The sequence below is a fragment of the Dipteris shenzhenensis genome, chromosome 1 (assembly GCF_047967505.1).
Source record: "Dipteris shenzhenensis isolate YYH24624 ecotype China chromosome 1, Dip_SZ_1.0, whole genome shotgun sequence".
Taxonomy (NCBI): Eukaryota; Viridiplantae; Streptophyta; class Polypodiopsida; order Gleicheniales; family Dipteridaceae; genus Dipteris; species Dipteris shenzhenensis.
In genome coordinates this window covers 68,903,757-68,925,557 of record NC_141596.1, presented here as the reverse complement: position 1 = coordinate 68,925,557, position 21,801 = coordinate 68,903,757, and the positions used below count along the sequence as shown (strand labels likewise).

Sequence of the window (21,801 nt, the reverse complement as noted above, 5' to 3'; positions counted from 1 at the left end):
ACGGGACTCAAGGTGCAGACACTTCATACAGATAGAGGAAGGGAGTATATGTCTCATGAATTTGAGGCATTTTTTAAGGAGAAGGCATCACGCATCAGCTTATAGTAAGGCTTACACCTCAGCGAAATGGCAAAGCTGAGCGCAAGAATCACACTCTTATGGAGATGGATAGATGCATGCTTACCAGTAAGAAGTTGCCTCACAGGTTTTGGCTCGAAGGCCTCATGTAAGCAAATTATGTTTTGAATCGGGCTCCCACAAAACTTTGAAGACAATCACTCCCTATGAGGTATGGCATGGGAGAAAGCCTTCAATGGATCATTTTAGAGTTTTTGGTTGTGTTGCATATACCCACGTGCCTGTGGAGTTTCGACATAATTTGTCAAATAAGGCACTTATTTTTGCTAGATATAGTGCACAAAGCAAAGGCTATCGTCTCTACAATCCTACTTCTCGCAAGATTTTTGTGAGTAGAGATGTTATATTTTCAAATAAATCAGCACATACACATGCTGCATTTACAATTCCGGCTTCTTCATATGATGTTTTTTAGGGGATGCTTCCTATAGCATTTGGCTCCCCACCTAAGGCTCATGCTGAAAATCAGAAATTACAGCAACCTCCTCTTGATCCACATGCCCCGATTCGGCCACAGGCTGATTTTGTACCTCGATAGGGTGTGGATAAAGTTGTCAGGCAAGAGATTGAAGAGATACACGCAACCAAAACAATCCCGAATTGGTTGCTACAAACTCTCACGGAGAGTAGGCTTATTGCCTGGGAGGACTCAGTGTGCAGTAAGGCACGCAGGGGGCGCTCTTTCAATTGAGATAGCTTATGCAGGTACTCTTCTTGATGAGAAGAACCTAACTCTTTTGAAGAAGCAAAGGATAATGTGCATTGGATGTCACGATCTGTGACGTATTCCTTTCTCTATTTCTAGACTTATGGATGGTTTGATGAATGGACACTTGTGGAAGGGTATGCCCTTTCGACGGGACACTTCCTAAGAGGCACAACCTTTTCCCTTTCGACGGGACACTTCCTAATGAGGCACAACCCTTCACAAGAGACATCCTATTGAAGAGACATTCCTATTGTAATGTATCCTCTCATCAATGGGTCACACCCTTCACAAGGGGTACACACCTCTTCATGCACATACCCTTTGTAGTACACACCTTTTCATGTGTGACTCTTCACTCTCTATATAAGAGAGGCCCAATTGTATGGATGACACACTACATCTGCCCTACAGACATTCAAGCAATACAATTATTCCTTGTTCTCTGCTATCTCAGTCTCCTTTCTGTTCCTTAGCACATTTAGGGACACACCCTTTCATGAAAAGGTGCACCTATTCCAAGGGTCACACCCCTTCGAATAGGCACACCTTTTAGGCCCCAAGTACCTACAAAAGGGTACCTAGAGGGGTAAAAAGGGAAAAAAATAAACCCATCCCCTACCCTTAGGTTTACCCTAGCTACCTAGGGTTAACTAAACCCCCAATTTAATTTTTGGGGCAACTAACCACCTAGGCAGCCTCAACGAAAAGTCGCCAGCCTCCCTTTTTCTATCCCGTACGGCCTGCACCGTACGGATTCCTGGCACCCCTGCGCAGCACCCGCCTGCACCGTACGGACCAGCCTGTACCGTACGGACTTACCTGCAGCCTGCGCCAGCCATCGCCTGTGCCGTACAGTCCTGTGCAGCCTGCGCCGTACCATCCGCCAGCCTGCACGTACAGTTTGCGCAGCCCTGCACCAGCCCTGCGCCGTACCATCAGCAGCCTGCACCGTACAGCCTGCGCAAGCCCTGCAGCCAGCCGTTGCCCTCACCGTACAGTTCTGCGCAGCCCTTGCCGTACAGCCCTGTGCAAGCCCTGCAGCCAGCCCTTGCCCTCGCCGTACAGTTCTGCTTTGTCCTTGCCGTACAGCCTGTGCCGTACAGTCAGCCAGCCTAAGCTGTCCTGCCCGCAGCCCTGCGCCATACTGCACGACCAGCCCTGCACACATCGTTGGCCTCGCCAGCCCCCCCCTCCTGCGCAGTCCTTGACCAGCCAGGCCTTTCGCTCCTGCCTTTCCTGCGCAGTCCAGCCCTGGGAAATGCTAAGCACCTCGCCATTGACAGCCTGCAGCCCCTTGTTCGCAATTTTTTTTTGGTCCTGCCAAATCAGCACCAGTTGCAGCTCCTCGCGCGACGAAGACAGCCTGTTGACAGCCCGGACCAGACAAGTATCGATCGCTCCTCGCAAACCATTGCAACATGGATCTCCGGACAACGATTTGCAGCCTTCTTCTACGCAACAACTTGGCAGATTAAATTATTGCCAGGTGGAGTCTTTCCAATCTGCTTTTAAGGATTCTCTTTAACAAATTACAGCAAATGAAAGAATCCACATTAAAGCATGGAAACCCCTGGTAATTCACCCGGCATTTCAAGGACACCTCACGCATCAGCTACCACACAATATCGTGTTCAAATTGCACAGCCAGCCCATTTTGGAGCTTTTGCATCTTGGGTCTTCTGTGTCACGTGCCCTCCTAGTGATTTGGACCACATCCTCTACCTTCTGCGTGAGGCACCTCAGTTGCATTACTTCCTCAGCACAATACAGGTTGTGTTCCACGAGACACGAAGATACCCAGAACCCGATATTCCTCAAGAGTTTGCTGTCCATCTTTGGAGAGAATTTTACCCCTCACCTTCTGCATCTCCAGGGTACTCTCCACCTCCTTCAGCTCCCAGTTATCCTCCTCTACAGGTTGTACCTTCTCCAAGTCGGTATTTACACTCTGAAGGCACTCCCTCTCCTGGATATCCTCCATTTCCGACAGCAGCTCCCTATCCCTTCTCAGATCTGTGGACTCTGCAACCCACTCCTGTCCTCTCACGAGCAGTAACACCACTTTCGACATCACCAGTGTTACCTTAGACAAGACCTCCCTTACCAGATTTCCACGGGTGGTTCCATCCTGCCTCGCCTGCCCCCCCTCCAACATGAGCAACCTCAGGGAGCAACCCGAATCCTCTTCCAGGAATGGTACAAACTAGAGCACAAGTTCGCGCTTTTCTCACAGGGATCTCCGATATGTCGCAACGCTCGCGTGAAGCCTCTCCAGAGATCAAAGAATCAAGTCCAAAAAAGACCCCTGAAGTCAACGTACAAGGCGAATCACTATTGCAACTTCAAATATCCCAGCTTCATTTTGGTCATGCCTTTTGGGTTAAACAATACCCCGTCCACATTCATGACATTAATGAACGACATCTTCACGCCTTTCCTCGATAAGTTCGTCATCGTTTACCTCGATGACATCCTCGTTTTCAGCAGATCCCTACATGAGCACAAACAACATCTTCACCAAGTTTTTGAAGTTCTCCGCGCAAATTCTCTCTACATCAACATTGAGAAGAGTGAGTTCTTCAAGACCCAACTTGAATATCTGGGACATGTTATTTCCGCTCAAGGCATCTCTGTGGATCCCAAGAAGGTCGAGGTAATCCGAAACTGGCCTACTCCTAAGAATGTTCATGATGTCCGCTCTTTTCTCGGATTGGCAAACTTCTACCATACAAAGGTCTATCAGTTTTCCGAAATCGCAGCTCCTATGTCCGAATTATTGAAAAGCACAGCAATTTTTCAGTGGCTTCCCGAAACAGACTATAGTTTTCAACAACTCAAGCAAGCACTCACTACCACACCAGTTATGGCTATTGCTGACCCAAACCTTCCATTTGAGGTCATGACCGACGCTTCCGACATCGCTACAGGAGCAGTCTTGATGCAAGAAGGCAGAGTTATTGCTTTTGACAGCCATAAACATTCTGATATCCAAACCCGATATCCGGTTTATGATAAGGAGTTCCTTGCCGTTGTACATGCTTATCGCTCTTGAAAACATTATCTCATGGGATCCGACTCTGTGGTCAAAACAGACCATCACTCTTTAAAGTACATCTTTACTCAGCCCGTCATGAACGCTCGACAAGCACGCTGGGTTGAGTTTCTGGCCAACTTTCACATGACCATTGAGTACATACCAGGACTACGCAATGTAGTTGCCGATGCTCTCAGCAGGTTACCTCTAGCATCAGTTATGGTAATCTCTACATTATCTATGGATGTTCCGAATTCATTCAAAGGAAAGTATTTCAATGATAAAGACTGCGGCACAGCAGTACAGGTTCTTTCAAAAGATCAACCTTCGACTTCCGAACAAAAGATTTTCTCATCCTATTCTTATACGGACGACCTTCTGTATTATCGAATGCACATTTTTTATTTGTCTCTTTCTGACTTTAGCCATACATGAATTCGACTCTGGTAGTTCCATTACCAAAAGTGGATGTGTGTTGTTTTTTTTCTCCCTTTTGAAGACACTAGTAACACTATTGGCGATCCTCTATGTTGTTCAAACTCTCAACCAATTGTTGCTCCTACATAGCAATTGTGCAAAAGAGTGACAACAGTATGATCCAAAATGACTCAAGCAGCCAAGAAACCAACAATAGTAACAACTTGAACGAATACAATCAACAGCGGAGTGCCTGTAGAAAGGCTACTTCAATACAAAACAAAGACGACACAACAGCTAGACAAATCAATGCATTCATAACACGAATTTATACGAAAATCCAACTTCTAGTGGAGTACGGTAGGAGATAGATTACGACTTTCTTCCAACAATAACTCATGGAAAGAGGGGGGAGAGAGACGGGCTGAGGGAGGGGGAGCAGCAGGGGAACGGGGAGGAGCAGCAGCTCGCCAGATATCACCTATCGATATGTTTCTTATTTCTTTCACTAGCCTTGATTCGAAATGAACACCTTAGTCTAGATTTTAGACAAGTGGCATGTTGCCAATTTGAAATGAGCTTGAAGCTCTTGTAATAAAGGAGATTTTTCACGTTTTAAAAAAGAGGTTACCAGACAGCTCTACGTTGAACTTTTGTAACAGATTCTCTCTCATGAATAAAAACCCGCGTCTGTGTACCACATGACAAGGATGTTCGACGTCTTTTGTTAAAAGAGCATCATGTAGTTCCCTATGCTGCCCATCCAGGCATCAACAAGACTTATCGGTTACTCAGTGCAACATACTACTGGCCTCAGATGAAAAGCGATGTCATCAAAATGGTTACATCTTGCTTATCTTGTCAACAAATGAAAGCAAGCCGACGACTTCCAACAGGACTTCTTCAGCCTCTTCCAGTTCCAATTGAAAGATGGGAAAGTATTTCCATGGATTTCATTACAACACTATCACAGCTAAACAAAGCTTTATATGGACTGAAACAAGCTCCACGTGCATGGTATGCCAAGCTTGATCCATTCCTGGTAAGTAAGGGATTACATAATAGTCCCAAGGAAAGCACCCTCTACGTCAAGAAGGATGGGGGGGATATTTTGGTCATCATTCTTTATGTAGATGACATGCTGCTCACAGGGTCAAATGATGACATAATTGCAGATTTCAAAGCTGAGTTGAAAGCTGAATTTGACATGACAGATTTGGGCATGTTAAATTTTTATTTGGGATCCAGTTTATACAAGACAAGCATGGCATCGTTATGTCTCAATCCAAGTATGTGCAAAAGGTCTTGGATAGGTTCAACATGCATGATTGTAAGCCTATAGCCACTCCCATGGAGCCGGGGCTGAAGCTTACTATGTATGATGCAGGTGAATCAGTGGATGTCATACTTTGCAACCAAGCTGTTGGATGCCTCATCTATTTGTGCAATACTAGGCCCAATATTCAGTATGCATTATCTCAGGTGAGCAAGTATATGCACAGCCCAAAGACAACACATTGGCAGGCTGTAAAACGCATCTTCCGTTATTTGCAAGGCACAAAGTCTTATGGCTTGATGTTTCCCAGAGGGGGGGTGACTTGCAAATGCATGCTTACAGTGATTCAGATTGGGCTTGGAGACTCACTCTCACTCTTGCTCTCCATTTTGTTCACATATGACAACCTCTCAGAGGAAGAAATGATCAGCCAATGCTTTCCTTGAAGACCTGCTACAGCATTCAAAACTGTTCTAGGGAGCCGACTTCCACTTCAGAGATCTACTCTTGTGTTTTGGTAAAACTACATATCTGCTGAAACACTTTGGTGTACTTTGGAGCTATTCTACTGAGCTGCTTTACACATTTCGAGGCATATCTTTGCTGCTCTCAGATTCGAGTTCATATTTGGTGTATCTCTAGGCATTTATATATGTTCTTTTGCACACAAGGAGATTGCTGGTCCTTCATCTTAGCTGGCTGCCCGCCTTCAAAAAGTCCTCTTCAATCATGACTTCTTTGTCTTCAAGTTCTATCCAAGGGGGAAGATTTTCCCACATGGCAAACCAAAATGCAGCTTCTCCTTATCCATGAAGGAGTTTGGGATGTTGTTGAGGATGACCAGGTTGAGTTACTTGATCAACAACACCAAAAGATTTGGAAGCAACAGAATGCTAAGGCCATTGCCCTCATTGGTCTTTGCTTAGCTGACTCTCTCATCCATCATGTGGAAAATGCTAAGCAGAGTTGGAGTCGCCTCGAGACCTTCTTTGGTAATAATATCACCAACTTTAAAGTCTTCTTGAAGCTCAAATTTTATGATCTGAAAATGGAAGAGAGTGATGAGTTGAGTGATCATCTAGCCCAGTTTCAATCTCTTGTTCAACAACTCTCAAGTTTGAAGAGTGTCCTTCATGATGAAGATAAGATGGCCGTCCTTATGAAGGCATGCATGGCATTTCTCGCTTTGAGCACACTCTTGAGATGCCTCATCTTGCCACTACCACGTTTGATGATATGGTGGCCCTCCTCATTGAGAAGGATCGTCGCAATAAGGAAGCCGCTCTTGCCTCTCCTATTGATCATGCATTTGCTTCCACAAGCAAATGGAAGACCAACAAGAACATTATTTGCAGGTTTTGCAAGAGGAAAGGACACATTTGGAGCCCATTGCTTCAAGAAGAAAGCACGGGAACAAGAGAAGCATCATGCCAATCTTCTGGCCGAAGATGAAGCTGAACAAGAAGAGCCCCCGGAGGAGATACATGCAGCTACAAGAGAGGTTCATGGCCTCTCTCTTGATGACGAGGATCCTTTTGACCAAGGTTGGGCTTTCTAGGCCCCTATGCTATATGTGTTTGTGTTGAGTCGAATAAAGGTTCTCATCCTTGAGTTGTCCCTCTAAATTGAATGTATTTGGAGTCAATAAGAGGTACTCTGCCCTGGGTTGTCCCCCAAAAATGAATGTATTGTTTTTTACTTTGGTTGATGGTATTGACCACCCAGTTCAAAGTAAGAGGGGATGACGAATGATGGTTTGCCCTTGCCGGTCGCAAGCTGACTGAGAAGTCACTATCACATGGGAGGTGTTGGATAGTTGGACTTGCTCTTTGCAATATTGCGGTGGAGGGGGGATCGGTCTACTCTTGATGTGTTGGGTCTCACACTCTTTACTCTAGAGGGGGGTGTTGGAGATATCATAGCCAAAGAGTGTGGTGATGTGATCTGTTAGTGTGAAGTACTAGGTGATCTAGTACTAGTCTATGTGAGTGAGTCTTGTGTGAGTGCCACGTGTCATCATGGGACTTATCCCATATGCACTAGGTGCTAGTGTGTGAGTGAGCAGCCTACATAAGGCTTGTACATCATGTCTTCATTTGAGCATTATTTCCTCACACCCTAACTCTCTCTCTCTCTTCACCATTTCTAACAGTGCCCTCCAAAAATCCCCTACCTACTAGAATGTTGAGTCTTATTGTGATTTGCTACCTCTGCTTTCATGACTTTTAGAAAGAGACGCTATAATTAAGGCATTATCCCATCCAATCTGGCGCCCTCCCAAAACCCCCTACCTACTAGAATGTTGAGTCACGAGTGTTACTTTATTATCCCACCTTGTCACCTATTGCAATCCACTATCCCAAAAACTCATTCATCCATGCTGCGAACAGAGTCTTTAGGGCCATGAGCCAGACTTATCGAAAAGGCCTTGCTCTTGAACTAACAGTCTTTGCACAAAATATTTCAGTAAGTCTGATGCATAGCAGTGTCCCGATTCATTCCTGCTTTTGTACAATGCATTTTAAAAGGCTATCCTCAATTCTCCTTCTGAGGAGATGCCTCAATTGCACAAAGGCTCCTGCAGAACTCTGCTTTCTCTAAGGGTCAAACAATAAATAAAAGATGAGACAAACTATGCTTCTGCTTTCTTTAAATAGCATAAAAAGAAAAAATTAAGGACATACCAGCATTGCAAAGTGTATTTAAGACGAGTACCTTCTTGCACTAGCTCCTACAAAGCACTATAAAATAAACTGGGGTCAACCCGATTCAGAAAAGATGCACTTTTGTTAGATCTTTGATTATGCTCATGTGACAAGGATATTCAAGCATCCAATTCTTTCTATGCATAAACAGTGACATGCAAACAAAAACTGCAAGGGCACAACAATGACTTTCATTGCTCATTGGATATGAAGAAGGAATGAAACAAGCCTAAAAATGATCATCAAGGTCTAGTCAAAAGATGGAAGAAAGCTCATATAATAAGTAAAACAAAAAACGCAAACATTTAACAAAGAGGAGCAAAAGTGTAAGACATGCTTCCACCATCCCATGGTGATATTGGCCCTGGGTGATAAAAAGGCATAGACAGCCTGCATCAATTTGACGATTCAAAAGCCATTGTTTTGACAGAAGAATATGTTTGCAGCTGTGGCATAGGCGTGCAAGCAGATGATAAAAGCATCTTGGACAGAATAAAGCTCTGTAAACAAAAAAATTGAACCCTCATGCAGAAGGAACTTACCTTCTCTATAATGCCAGCAAGGAGACAAACACGATAATCATCCTCTCCAAATGCTGGTGCACAATGCACGACCCCTGTGCCACTATCATCCTTTACATATTCATCAGCAACGACCTTGAAGGCTACATGTGAGAGTTCCAAAAAGTACTCAAAGAGCGGCTTGTACCTGCAAACAAATGTCCACATGGTGAAAAAAAACCCCACAAGTGTGACTCAAAGTTAGAGATTTCATAGTACAATCCAAGAATTGCACCAACGAGATGAAAGGGGATATAGAGCTGAAGGATAAAAATGGCTGGTCTCATCATAAAAATCGAGGCAGAGAAAAGGAGTCCCAAGTATGTATATGACGCAAGAATCTCCACTAGTGCCCCGTCAAAGCTGACCTGCTCTCAATGTGCAGCTGCTCGAGATGAGTTGAAGACCATGACCTTGGTTTTACCAAGGTTGCTCTTCAGATCATGTGTCTCACAGAAAGTTTCAAGTGCATCCATGGAGACCCTCACCTGATGAGTAGAACCATGCAATCTACATATACTAGAATCAGGATCAGAGAACCGGCTGGAGGTGAGCCTGCTCCGTCTAGTGTCATGATGAAAGGCTTGAGCTTATCAATGTATAGGCCAAACAATATCAGTCATAAAGGACAATATTGTTTGGTCCCTATCTCTGCCCACCAATCGATGTCCTGACTCTACCTAATTCCTACTCATATAGGGTGCCCATATGATAGTCTGGATTGTAACCTACATCGTGTAGTTGCCTGAACCATGTAAGCAACAATATCATGCTACACTAGTGCACATGTTCACGTTGAGAGCCTAGAACATGCATAGTTTTTGTACATGACAAGTCCAATCATAATGATCATCGAATCCCCTACCTTCTGGATTGAAACAATGATGTTAAGGGTCTAGATGTGAGGGAAACCTGTGCAAACCACCTCAAAATACTAAGTCCGCGTCTAATGTACCCAATGCATAACTCCTCATTATCTTTTACTTGGCCATTGTGTAACGTCAGTAGCATGTTTGCTATCACCAGTGGTGAAGAGTAAACAAGAGGTAGGGCGAGGTAGCCGTGGAAGGTCTAGTGCCGACTAACATACTTAAGTATGCCAGATGGTCAGGTCTATGAGAGGAGACGTGGACCAAAAACTTATACCGAAGTTTTTGCCAAACAAAATGTTTAGTAATTCTTCCTTGTTTTGGCAGATGTACTCTATCTTCTTCTAAGAGCCTAAACGATCTCGTATGGACTCAGTCTTAGTCAGAAGGTCATGCTTAGTCTTGGATCCGAATTAATGGCACCTTACACTCATCATCATACCAGCTATCAAGGGACTGATATAGTAGGAGGTGGGCGGTTGGATCTAGTGGTGTGTGGTAAAGACTATAGGGCAGTAATGTGAAGGGAGCGGGTGATAAGGTGGCTCTATCATGTCATGAGAGGGAATCATCAATATCAACAAGCATAGTAGAAAGCCGGGCAGCATATGTGGGGAATGATTTGTTATCAAAGTAAATCTCCTAATAGGCGGTGTATGTGTGGTCAATGACCGGAGTGGGATGGACAAGCTAAAAAACAAAGAAGTATGGTCAGCTCCCAGTGGGGACCCTGGGATGGAGATATGTGTGATGAATCATGTGAGAGACAAAGGCAAGGAATCCCATGAGCTAGTCAATCACACTAGAACATTCTCCATGCAAAAAACAAGTGAGCCCATTGGAAGGAGGCCATCTTTCCATACCATTGTACACATGTTCATGAAAGTATGCCCATATGAGGTGACTAGGGCTCGTCTATCTACAAGAACTCTGGAAATACCTACCTCATCTAGTCGATATCATGCAATAGGATTGATTCATGCTGAACATCACTGATCAATACCTGGCAATCTATAGTCTTGGCATTAAAGTCTCCAAGAAGAAGAGCTTCCCCGAAGTCCATGATATTTGGGTATAAGCCTGTATACGGTGTGCCTTAGCCTGCTCCTTGGCAAAGTGTGAGGTGCCCGGTGGAAAGTAGCAGACTGTAATCAAAGTGTTGACGCGAAGATGTGTTCCTGGCTGATCCGGATCAATTGGAATCTGAAGAGGGAGGGGAGGATGGCAAGGAAAGGGGGGACAGGGGGGAGGGGGGGGTACCAATGTCTATAAAAGGCCAAAGAAGTGAATGTGCAAATACATCAAGGCCCCAGGGGGGGGACTAGAGATACCTAGTACAACCCTAAAAAACAATGACAGACTCGATGTGCCTCCACAATCATTACAAAACGATAATTAAAATAAGCATTGTGCGGGCAACACTGCACATGAGCTCCCATCAAGAGTTCCGATCTTTGTAAAGCATGTCCCAAATCCATTGATAGCATGCTTTTTCCAATTGGCCATGAGAGAGCCATTACTAGCTGTAACAAATGGCCTATGGAATTTCCTCTATAAAATATGTGTCCAATGCTATTGTTTACATGGTTCAAACGTCAATGAGAATTACTCTAGTATCGGCCTCTTAAAATAGATACATATTTTGATTTTATCAAGTTATAAAATGTTATTATCGACTTTAAAACTTGACCCAATGAAAATGGTCTTTAAGTTCAAGATCTTGTGGCTAGCTTTAGTATTAGTGATAAGTGAGTGTACACTGATTTAGCACATTGCCAAGAATTCTCTAGGGGGGGGCGGAAAAACATTGCCAAGAACACAAATAAATAGCAGAGTGAGCTTGGCCATTTCCATGTGATGTGTGAATTTTTGGGCACTAATAAAGTCTAATGATATAGCCCATGCTATGTACAATGTAATTTATCATTTGCACTATTTAAAGTAAACAATCACATATCTGGAGAGCTAGATGCACAGAGGCTATGGAGGGTACTCAGGTTCATCCCTCGCACACATTGGCTAGTATCTGGACAGACATCGTACACACTCTGATGGCCGTATGGACGGGTATGCACGGGGACTCCCGTGCAACCTCAGCTAGGAGGGCTTCTTTCTTCAGGGAATGGAAGGATTCTCCTTTCTTCTCTGAATCTACTACAGGGTTGAGATGGCACTTTCAGCCTCAGCCTTGGCTTCTTTCCACCTCACTCTCAGGGGTTTTTTATTATCCTCATGATTTCATGATGTATTCCGCTTTGAGCTTGCTCTCGCGGGTTTTTGTTCTTACTTAATAGAAGTCTTTTTCATGGAAAAAAAAAAAAAAGTAAACAATCACATCCTCCAGTAAAATGTTAGGGCTTCGGGCAGCAAAAATGGATGAATTGAATAAAATCTATCTCCTGACCTTAGATGAATTGACCCATAATGGATAAGTTCAACTTGCCCTGACCTTTGGAGCATTTTTTAATGATGCAGCAATCACACATTGCTAACATTGCACCATCACAAATTGCCGATGTAGCAACATTGCAAACTTTTTGCCTCAATCATAAATTCGCATGATGGTATTTTGACAATGGCATGCCCTGAGATATGACCTCTTCAAGACCTCAGCATTCTCACGATTCTCAAGTCACTTCTCAACTATTGCACCTTCTTCTAACCAGCTACCTCTTATTGCTTCCGCGTTGAAGCTTTGGTACCATCACAAGTTGCCCATGTGGCAACATGGCAAATGTTTTGCGTTGATTATAGACTCACGTGGAGAATGTCATAGTCACTTCCCAACTATTGCACCTTCCAATCCAACCAAGCTTGCTCACAATTCTAGACAGCTTCCTCTTATTGCTCCTTCTTGAAGCTTTGAACTGTGTGGACTGCCACTCTGAGGACTAACGCACGTGTCTATAAGCAGCCTGCTGCTAACATGTTTTCTCCTCTACTCCTTCTACACTCAAGGCATCTCTTTCTCTCTCTCTCTCTCTCTCTCTCTCTCTCTATCTACATAGCCCATCGGATACAGACATTGAGGAGACCACGCCTTCCACCGCAGAAGAGAGATAGCTCAACAGACACGAGAGCTCTTCAATTCTCATCAGAGAGCCACCAGGTTACCTGGATATATGGAACCTGGGCGTGTACTAGGAGCTTTAGCTCTGAGTACCTCATACTCTTCTGATATTATGCTACTCTACTATTTTGTTCACTAGCTTAGCACTTTAGCTTTTAGCAAGAGCCTTGGTGAGCCCTTTGCTTCAGCCCTTAGCAGCTTGTACGAGTTACCTTTTGGTTTTGCACTTTGTCTCATAGGCCCGCAAGGCCTCCTTTGGTTGAGACAGAGGAGCATTTTCTCTGTATTTGCCCAGCCTATTATGAGATACGGGGACGCTACCACTGTCTCTACCTAGAGGGGAGTGGCTTCGATCCACTATCACGAGACTGATCCATTTCCATGACCAGGTTTGTATTGGGCTCTATCTGATGGAGATGCACCGGCACAGGGAGATACTCCTGCGACGGATCAAAGAGCAGCAGAAGGAGGCTAGACCATAGGACATGGAGGTTGACCGGGCACAGCAGCGTGTCACAGACTTCTATACATATGAGTCAGCTCCAGGACACAGTGGAGTAGAGGAGGAGCTACCTGATGTGATGGCAGCATGGATCAGCAAAGAGGGCCGACACGGTGCCACTAAGAGAGGGATGTAGAGATCACGCGCGTGACAGAGATTGCCCAAAGCACATTCTACTGAGGACTGACCTATCACAGCTTTCCTCAAGGGCGCCCGACAGAGAGGAAGGGTCACCCTGGACATAGCCCAAAGAGTTCAGAGATCGAGGAGACCACCGCCCCACCACAGAGCGAGAAGGCTCTACAGACACAGATACAAGATACTTTCACAGCTCACCAAGCTGTGGTGGTGGAGCTACTAAACGAGCATTCACACCAATGCAAATGCAAAATATGCAGAATGTCAGTACTAAATCATAGATACAACATAGTCATGTCATGTAGGTAGTCGACTATCTCATCATCATCATCATCACCACCATCAAGACACAGGGTGGGTGTGGCAATGGGGGCATGAAGTCGGCGATAGAGTGCTGCCGGCCACTCAAAGGTGCAGCCTTGGCACGTCTCCTGGTCATAGCTCTACGTCTAACCAGGGCTACTGTGACCCCCGTCGAGCGAGACCCGACTTTAAACATGGAGGGGATGTCCCCAAGTGCGATCCATGTGTCAACCCTCTCTCTGAGCTGTCGGGTTACAGGCTCCGGGTCACGGTCATGTCTAGGCCTCGTCCCGTGGGTGTCCATGTGATCTGGCTGGAAAAACTCCGTGATAGAACTCTGAAAGGGATCAACCAAGGAAGAAATGTGCTCCTGTCTCCGTGCTTGAAGAACCCTCTCGCGGAGCCCGAGTGTCTCATGAACAAATCCTACCAAATATCGCTGGTCTGGGTAGGAGATGAATCAGGCCAAATCCCCATAACTATCTCTGAAGAGGCAGTAGAAACGCCCGCGGATCTCATAGTAAACAGGACACCTGAAGATGAAGTGCTCCTCTATCTCAACCTCCTGCATGTCACACAAAGTGCATATGCGCCTCTCCCTAGGTAGTCGCTCTGCTCTGCCGCTCTTGATACTAAGTCTATGTGAAGAGACCCGGCATTGCCCAAGAGAGATCCTCAGTGAGGGGTAAATAAATCTGAGTGTACCCTGGTGGATCAATGAAACCCTCCACTATGATATGTAAGAAGTGATCTCTGTAGAAGCCCAGCTTCACTGCCAGGTCCAGAATGTGTGTAGCTGTAATAGATCCTCGCGGATAACCTGGTTGACCTCGTGTGATAGGAGGGGAGAAAACGGAGCTTCCATGCTGTACTGTCTGTCCATGTGCAGCCCCAGCCCCTGGAACCATCTCTCTGTGCGTGCATACCAGCACCTCTGAAGAAGGGTATTGGAGTCGAGGTATAGAGGCTAGGAGTGGCCTCTTGGAGTGATGACAGGCCTAGAGCAGCCCAACCCATCCCACCCGGCCTGGTAGGCAAGCTAAGAAGGGCCTAGGTGCCCTTGCAGCCTACGCAAATGGTGCATCAGGTGGCGGGGGTAGTCCCATAGGTGGCGGGAGTGGCGTTTTTGTACAATGCCTACATGAGCATGTGTAGACGATATTTGGGGGAAACAAGCACTTGAAAATGCCATGACAACTTATACAGCTGGGGCAACTCCAAATACTACATCTAGTGTCCTCGCCAGCCTCCAAAAGATATGTCTTGCACTGATTGACAAAATTGACAGCTTAGAGTCTACAAATGTAGCCCTCCTTGGAGACAAGACACATGTAAACAAGACACTAGCTGAGGTAAAAAAACATGGAGGGAAAATGCAAGAGGCGTGGAGAAAAGAAAAGACCAAAAGAGAGGAATGGGAAAAGGAAAAGGAAAAGGGAAAGCAAAGGCATAGAGTACAAGCTTGCTTTGTTTTTGATCCAGGTGGTTTGCTGATTTTTTTTTTCTTTTAGCTGCTGGACATGATTCTACGCAACAAGTGTTAGAATTATTGTTATAATTTAGCAGTGACCAATGTAATGTAATAAGTAGGTTAGGGGGGACTCGAGCTGCTCCTGTGAATGCCCCCTCCCCTCCCCCCCTCCCGTCTACCCCCCCATCGCGCTGCGCGGCCCCCTCTCCCCTCCCCCTCCTCTCTCTCCGCCGCCTCCTGCCGCGCCCCTCCGTCCCCCTCTCTTCCCTCTCCGCCCGCCATCCCCCCCCCTCTCCTCCCTTCTCCGCCCCTCCGTCCTCTCCCCGCCTCCCCCCCCTCGCGTTGCGCTACCACCTCCCCGCCCCTTCCTCCCCCTCCCCGCTGCTGCGCAACGCTGCCCCCCCCCTTCCCCTCCTCCTTCGCCTCTCCTCCCCGCCCCCTCTCGCGCTGCACTGCCACACCCCCTCCCTTTCCCTCCTCTTCCCCGCCCTGCGCTGCGCTGCCCCCCCCCTCCCTCCTCCTTCCTTCCCCCTCCGCCACTCGCTCCCTCTCCACCACCTCTCCCCCCCGCTTCCCCGTACCTCTCCACCCCTCCTTCTTTCCTCCCCCGCCTCCGTCCCACTCACCCCTCCCTCGTCTCTGCCATTTCCATTTCCTTCCCCCGCCTTTTGGAGCGTTCGCAGTTTGTCGGTGCGGTATGGTGGCCGTGAGCCCGGAACCGGTGGCCCAAAAGGAACCCCCCCCCTCCATCAGCCTACCGCATAACACTGACAGAGCATCAGGTCTCCTTGGTGAAGCAGGCCGCCACGAACTTCTCCCAGACATCCGTTTATGGGAGAGTCATTGGCTACGCCCCTTCACGAGCAGACATCAGGGACCGGTTGCAATCCACCCTCTACCTTGAGGACAGCCACATTGAGGAGGTTGCACTCATGGGACGTGGTATCTTCTGGCTCAAGCTCTCCTCAGCACAGGCTGCGAGCGATATGGTCAAACGGTCCCCTACTTCTGTGGGTGGGAAGATCATCCTTATGGTCCCATGGTATAGGGGTTTCAGTGTAGCGGACTTCGATGCCCGCTTCCGCATTCCTCGCCATCCAGTTACCCTCATTTTCCCAGGCCTCACAACCGAGCTTCGCCCGATCATCAAGGACCTGGGGGTGCACTTTGGCTGGCTCATGCAACACACCTTCGTTGATGCGGCGGCAACCCAAGGGGTGCCACGTGTCAAAGTGGCAGTCCTAGATCCGCATAGTATCCCCTCGGAGTTCGAGATTGAGACGGACACAGGTGTGGTGACGCAGCGCATTATGGTCACTGGTCGCCCAGATCAATGTCTGAGATGCCACGGCTTCGGGCACCAGGCGCACTCCTACCCTCGCTTCACGAGGACAGAACCTCAGATGGCCCCCATCCAGGCAACTCAGGATCCCCCCCGCCACGCATCGACACCCCCTCCCGAAGGGGAAGGCTGGACTGAGGTCAAAAGAAAACGGAAAGGAAACAAAACAGGACCAAAAAAGCCTTCCCATCTACAGCAAGAGCCCCCTCTGGTCACCAATCAACAGCAGCCCGGTAAGGGGAAGGAGAAAGGGAAGGAGAAGATCAGCCAGCCTCCCCCTCATCCTTCACCCCGCCCCCCCTCCCCTCCCCCCTCCTCCTCGGTCCCCCTACCTCCCCCCCCTCCAGGATCCCCCCCAGCACCTTTGGTTTCAGCCCCCCTCTCTCCCTCGAGCATGATCCCGAGGAAACCCCCCCCTCCGCCTGCGGCCTCGAAGCCAGCACAGACCTCCCCCGCGCCTATCCCTCTTGGCCCGGCGGAGGGGAGAGGCCCTTCCCCGCAGATGGCCAGCACCACTCCAGCTTGTTTGACAGCCAGCACCCCTCCCTCTGGTTCAGACTCCTCATCCTCGTCCCCACACCCAAGGGCAACTCCTAGAGCTCTACCTTTGGAGTTTTACCGAGCAGGACCTTGGGATTATTTGGACGCAACGGGTATTGGCTCCTTCCCTGCATGCCTAGACATCAGCATCTTCTTCCTCCGAAAGGGAGCGGAGGGTAAGGTGTCCATCCTTGCCCCCCACGATGGTCCTAGCTATTCCTTCACTATCACCAGTGACGGAATGAGCAATGGACGAATGAAAATGTTTGGGAGACGATTCGAGATCAGTCCCAGGAGCAGGTGCAGGACTGGATCGGTAACAGAGCAGCGGAGCTTCTTCAGCAACAGCGGAGCTTCTTCAACAACAGTGGGAGGGTAACGTTCGTCTGAGATGGTGCCACAGCGCCAAACAATTCCGCCTTTTGGTCATTATTCGACCGCCTCCGGAGTGGATCTACGCGGAAGGGCTTCGCCCGTGGAGGACCTCAGAGGTAGCGGGCTTCTACAGTATTTCCCTGGCGGAGGCGTCGAGTTGGTTAGAGAGAGCTTACCACCATGGGACCAAGGGCCTCTCACCTCTGTTGAAGGTTTTAGAAGATGGGTCCGATGATCCGGCCTCTCCTTCGAAACGCTCACAGAAGCGCCTTCGTCTGCACACTGGACATCCTCCGACCACCTCGACATCGACCGCAAGCAGACATCTGTTTGTGGCCCATCTCCCCTCTTCATGAGTATACGCATTATCTCTAGGAACGTCAACGAGTTCCACTCATCAGGAACCTACGGCCCCAGGAAGATGGTGCTCAGACAGGAACTCCAGCCAACCTTGGTGGGAAGGGTAGATGTGCTCCTATTGCAGGAACACAAGCTTTCGGCTTCTCAGACCAGTAAATGTGGGAAGGTCCTCACAGGACGCTCCCACACCTACTGGGAACCTTCGATTGGCGAGCAGGGGAGGAGCGGGGGTGTCTGTACCTTCATCTACGCTTCTCTAGTTCAACATGTGTGTGGTTTTGGCACCCTGATCCCAGGACGAACGCTTTGGGTGGGCTTGAATATTGAGGGATCCCGCATCGGCATCCTCAATATCTATGCCCCGACCGACCTCAGATGGAGAGCCGCTTTTTGGAGCTCTTTGACAGACTTATTGCCAGAGATGGATTCTTGGATTGTAGGAGGGGACTTCAATAACCTTGAGACCTTAGAGGATCAGCGGGGACGGGGCCCAGAGTTCCTCGGTATAGCTCAGGCAGAGCAGGCAGATTGGGACTCCTTGTTCGCTGTGGGAGGTCGGGACAGCTGGAGGGAGCCTTCCTTTTGCAGATGGACAAGGAGTCTGGACTTCTCTTGGGGTTACAGGAGGGAGGGAGGCAGACTTCTGGAGCCGTTGGACCGTTTCTATGTCAGCGATTGGGAGCTAGGCAGAGGTGGAGAGTCAGGAGTGGTTCCAGGGACGACCCTCTCTGACCATGCCCCAGTCATCCTAGTCCTTGGACTCAGCCTCTCACTCCTTACCTCCACACTCATGCCGGATCCCAGACTCCATCTACTCCAGAGCAACGGTTCGCAGTAGGATAGTGGACCTGTGGAAGCAGGATTGGGACCCCATGGGGGATATGGCAGCACAGGTAGCTGAGGCTCTTGCCGAGTCTAGTCTCATCTGTCAGCAGGAGGCGATTCAAGTCAGGCAGCAGTGGTGGGCGAAGGAGAGGGGTCTCAGACGAGATCTTGCCTCGATACAACGAATGCAGCAGTCTTCTCCAGGCTCTGAGGAGCTCAGACGGCAGGAGGTTAGAGCCCGAGCCATGCTAGAGGAGATCACCCAGCGATGCTCAGAGTTCTCGTTTCATGCTTCCAAGTCCTTTTGGGCTAGGAAAGGCGACAGGATGTGCAGAGAGTTCTTCAGGACACATGGCCAGAGGTCGGTAGGGGAACAGCTCCGATCTCTTAGAGCACAGGATGATAGTGTCAGGACAGATCCAGACGAGGTCCGGGACTTGGCGACAGATTTCTACAGATCCCTGTTCCAGCAGGAGCCCCCAGACCCTCGTGCCCGCCGTTGCAGGGAGGAGGTGTGGAGGTATACACGGTCGCTCGTGCAGCCTAGCATGAGTGAAACCCTTCTCGCCCCTTTCACCGTGGCAGAGATGCAGGATGCGGTGAGCGCTATTGATGCGCAGGAATGCCTAGGTGAGGATGGGCTCTCTAGAGCTTTCTTCACCACCTTCTGGGAGCAGGTCCACCAGCCCTTGCTCGCAACCTTCCAGCATATCTTCTCCAGCGGACAGATGCCAGAGAGCCTTGCGACAGGCTTGATCTGCCTCATCCCCAAAGGGAGGGACCGTCAAGAGATCAGACAGTGGCGCCCTATCACCCTCCTCCCGATTGCCTACAAAATCCTTGCCAAGATGATCAGTAGCCGCATCCGCCCCCTGCTACATGACTTGATCCATGACACCCAAACTAGTTTTGTCCAAGATCGCAGCATTTTGGACAACATTTTCACATTCTCAGAGGCGACGGAGTGGGCCCAGCACAGTGGCCAGTACCTTGCCATACTCCTCCTTGACTTTGAGAAGGCGTACGACAAGGTAGACTGGTCCTTCTTGGAAGGTACACTCTCTCGGTTTGGTTTCCCGGACGAGTGGATCAGAGGTATTGCTAGCCTCTACAGGTCGGCCTCCAACCAGGTTATCATCAGCGGCAAGATGGGGGAGAGATTCACCCTCGAGCGCTCGGTGCGTCAGGGCTGCCCGCTTGCGCCCTACCTCTTCCTATTTTTTGCGGAGGCCATGACTCACTTCCAACGAACCCGTACCACTGGTCTTCGAGGGATGCGCCTCCCTATTCGGGACGATGCAAAACTTCTGGACTCCGAGTATGCAGACGACACAGCCCTGTATGTGCAGGATGATATCGAGTCACTGGAGCGAGTGAGACTGTCTTTAGAGGTTTTTTGCCTAGCCGCTGGGGCGAAAATCGACTGGCATAAGTCAATTGGTTTTCTTACGGATCCGGGAGCCAGTTCACAGTGGGGTATTTTCCTGGGGTTTCGCTCGATCCCTAGAGGACAGACGACACGTTACCTGGGATTCCAAGTAGGCCTCGATATCACGCCGGCTCAGCAGTTCTTACCGGTCCTAGTCTCCATACGACGGAAGCTAGCCTTCTGGAGCACGGCTCGGCTATCCTTGGCAGGCAGGGCCCTTGTGGTCAACCAGGTCCTTCTTGCCACCGCTTGGTACGTGGCATCTTGCTGGTGTTTCTCGAGATCGTGTGTAGCCCAGCTGAGGAGACTGGTGCGGAACTTTCTTTGGTCTGGCTCAGATGGTTCCGGCACCACCAGAGCCCAGGTCGCCTGGCAGACGGTCATTCTCCCCCATACAGAGGGCGGTCTTGGCATCGTAGATCCAGAACTGCAGAGTCATGCATTACTTGGCAAGTTAGTCATCCGCGGTCTGACCCTAGGAGAGCAGACGTGGAAGCTCTTGCTTCAGCATGGTCTCAGCGCGTGTACCCCCAAGAGAGGGGGTGATTGGCAGCCGTCTATCCGGTGGATTTTCACTCCTGCCCCACTAACTCAGTCCCGTTCTCCCTTCCTCCGTAGCCTCGTCTCAGTCTGGAGGAAGTTACGACACAGCCTCTCTCAGGTTCCCCCTAGCTGCCGTGAGGAGATAGACAGACAGCCCCTGATCTGGAGCAGCCAGGTGACAGATGATACAGGTCGCCAGCTTGGAGAGAGATCCCATATCCCTTGGGCGCTCTGGGCGCGTGGGACCGCGCGCTCACTCCGGGTTTGGAGGGACGTCTATAGCCAGCTGAGCCCAGGCGAGCTGGCAACAGCAGTAGGTACGGCACGCGGCATGCAGGCTCGACGAGCGGAGATCGATGCTACCATTCCTGCAAGTTGGAGGATTCCCATGATCACCAGACAGCTCCTCCCGGGAAATGAGAGGTGGCTAGGGCAGTTCACACCCCGTGGCATTCCTTTGGTGGTTGCAAGCCTTTTCTCGGACTCCTCGATTCACTTCTTCTCCGTCGCCGATGATAACCGTCTCCAGAGCAGAGAGGCCGTGATCGACCCCCACCTTCCCTGGCAGCGCCTTCGCATCATAGGGCTGCAAGGAAAATGTGGCATATAGACCCCCTGATTATGCAGGACCAGGACTGGAGACTCTGGATCTGGGAGGGCCGCTCCTTGACAGAGGTGGAGTGGGACCCAGAGGAGTGGCGCTGGCCACCACTGGAGACCTCAGAGAACCCTACCCCCTTCTTCTCTTACAGTGCGCGTACTGGTAGGCGTGCTCTTGGGGCTCTTTAGCGCGGGCTACCCACACAGGCACATAGTTGGTATGCCCAAGGGATATCTCTGGTCTTTCTTCGCACATTCTGGAAGACTCTTTGGGCAAGCTGGCGGCCGAGGAAGATCTCTTACTTTCTTTGGATGGTGGCCCACAAGGGGCTACCAGTTGGCAGCTGGCTGAGGCAGATGGGGCAGGAGGGGCACTACCAGATGTGTTTTCAGGAGGAGTCGTCCCTGAAGCACTGCCTTTGGAGCTGTCGCATGCTCAGACAGTGTGGAAGGGAGTCATGGGGATCTTAGCAAGGGCTGCACCCGAGCTAGGACCGGTCACTTGGGGAGCCGTTTGCTGGTGCAGCACCGAGATGGGACATCACTTGGCTTATGAGTTCTCTAGGCAGGATCCAGTTTTCTTCATCACGCAGGC

At 49.1% G+C, this 21,801-nt stretch overlaps 1 protein-coding gene across 1 annotated transcript in view; it reads right to left on the bottom strand.

The window, feature by feature from the left end:
• Positions 1-21,801, bottom strand: part of LOC147906286 (tRNA synthetase class I (I, L, M and V) family protein) — a 267,819-nt gene that overhangs the window by 204,281 nt on the left and 41,737 nt on the right. The window contains exon 5 of the mRNA XM_087377738.1: positions 8,822-8,987. Within this exon, the coding sequence (XP_087233864.1) occupies positions 8,822-8,987 (166 nt within the window). The remainder of the gene's footprint in view (positions 1-8,821; positions 8,988-21,801) is intronic.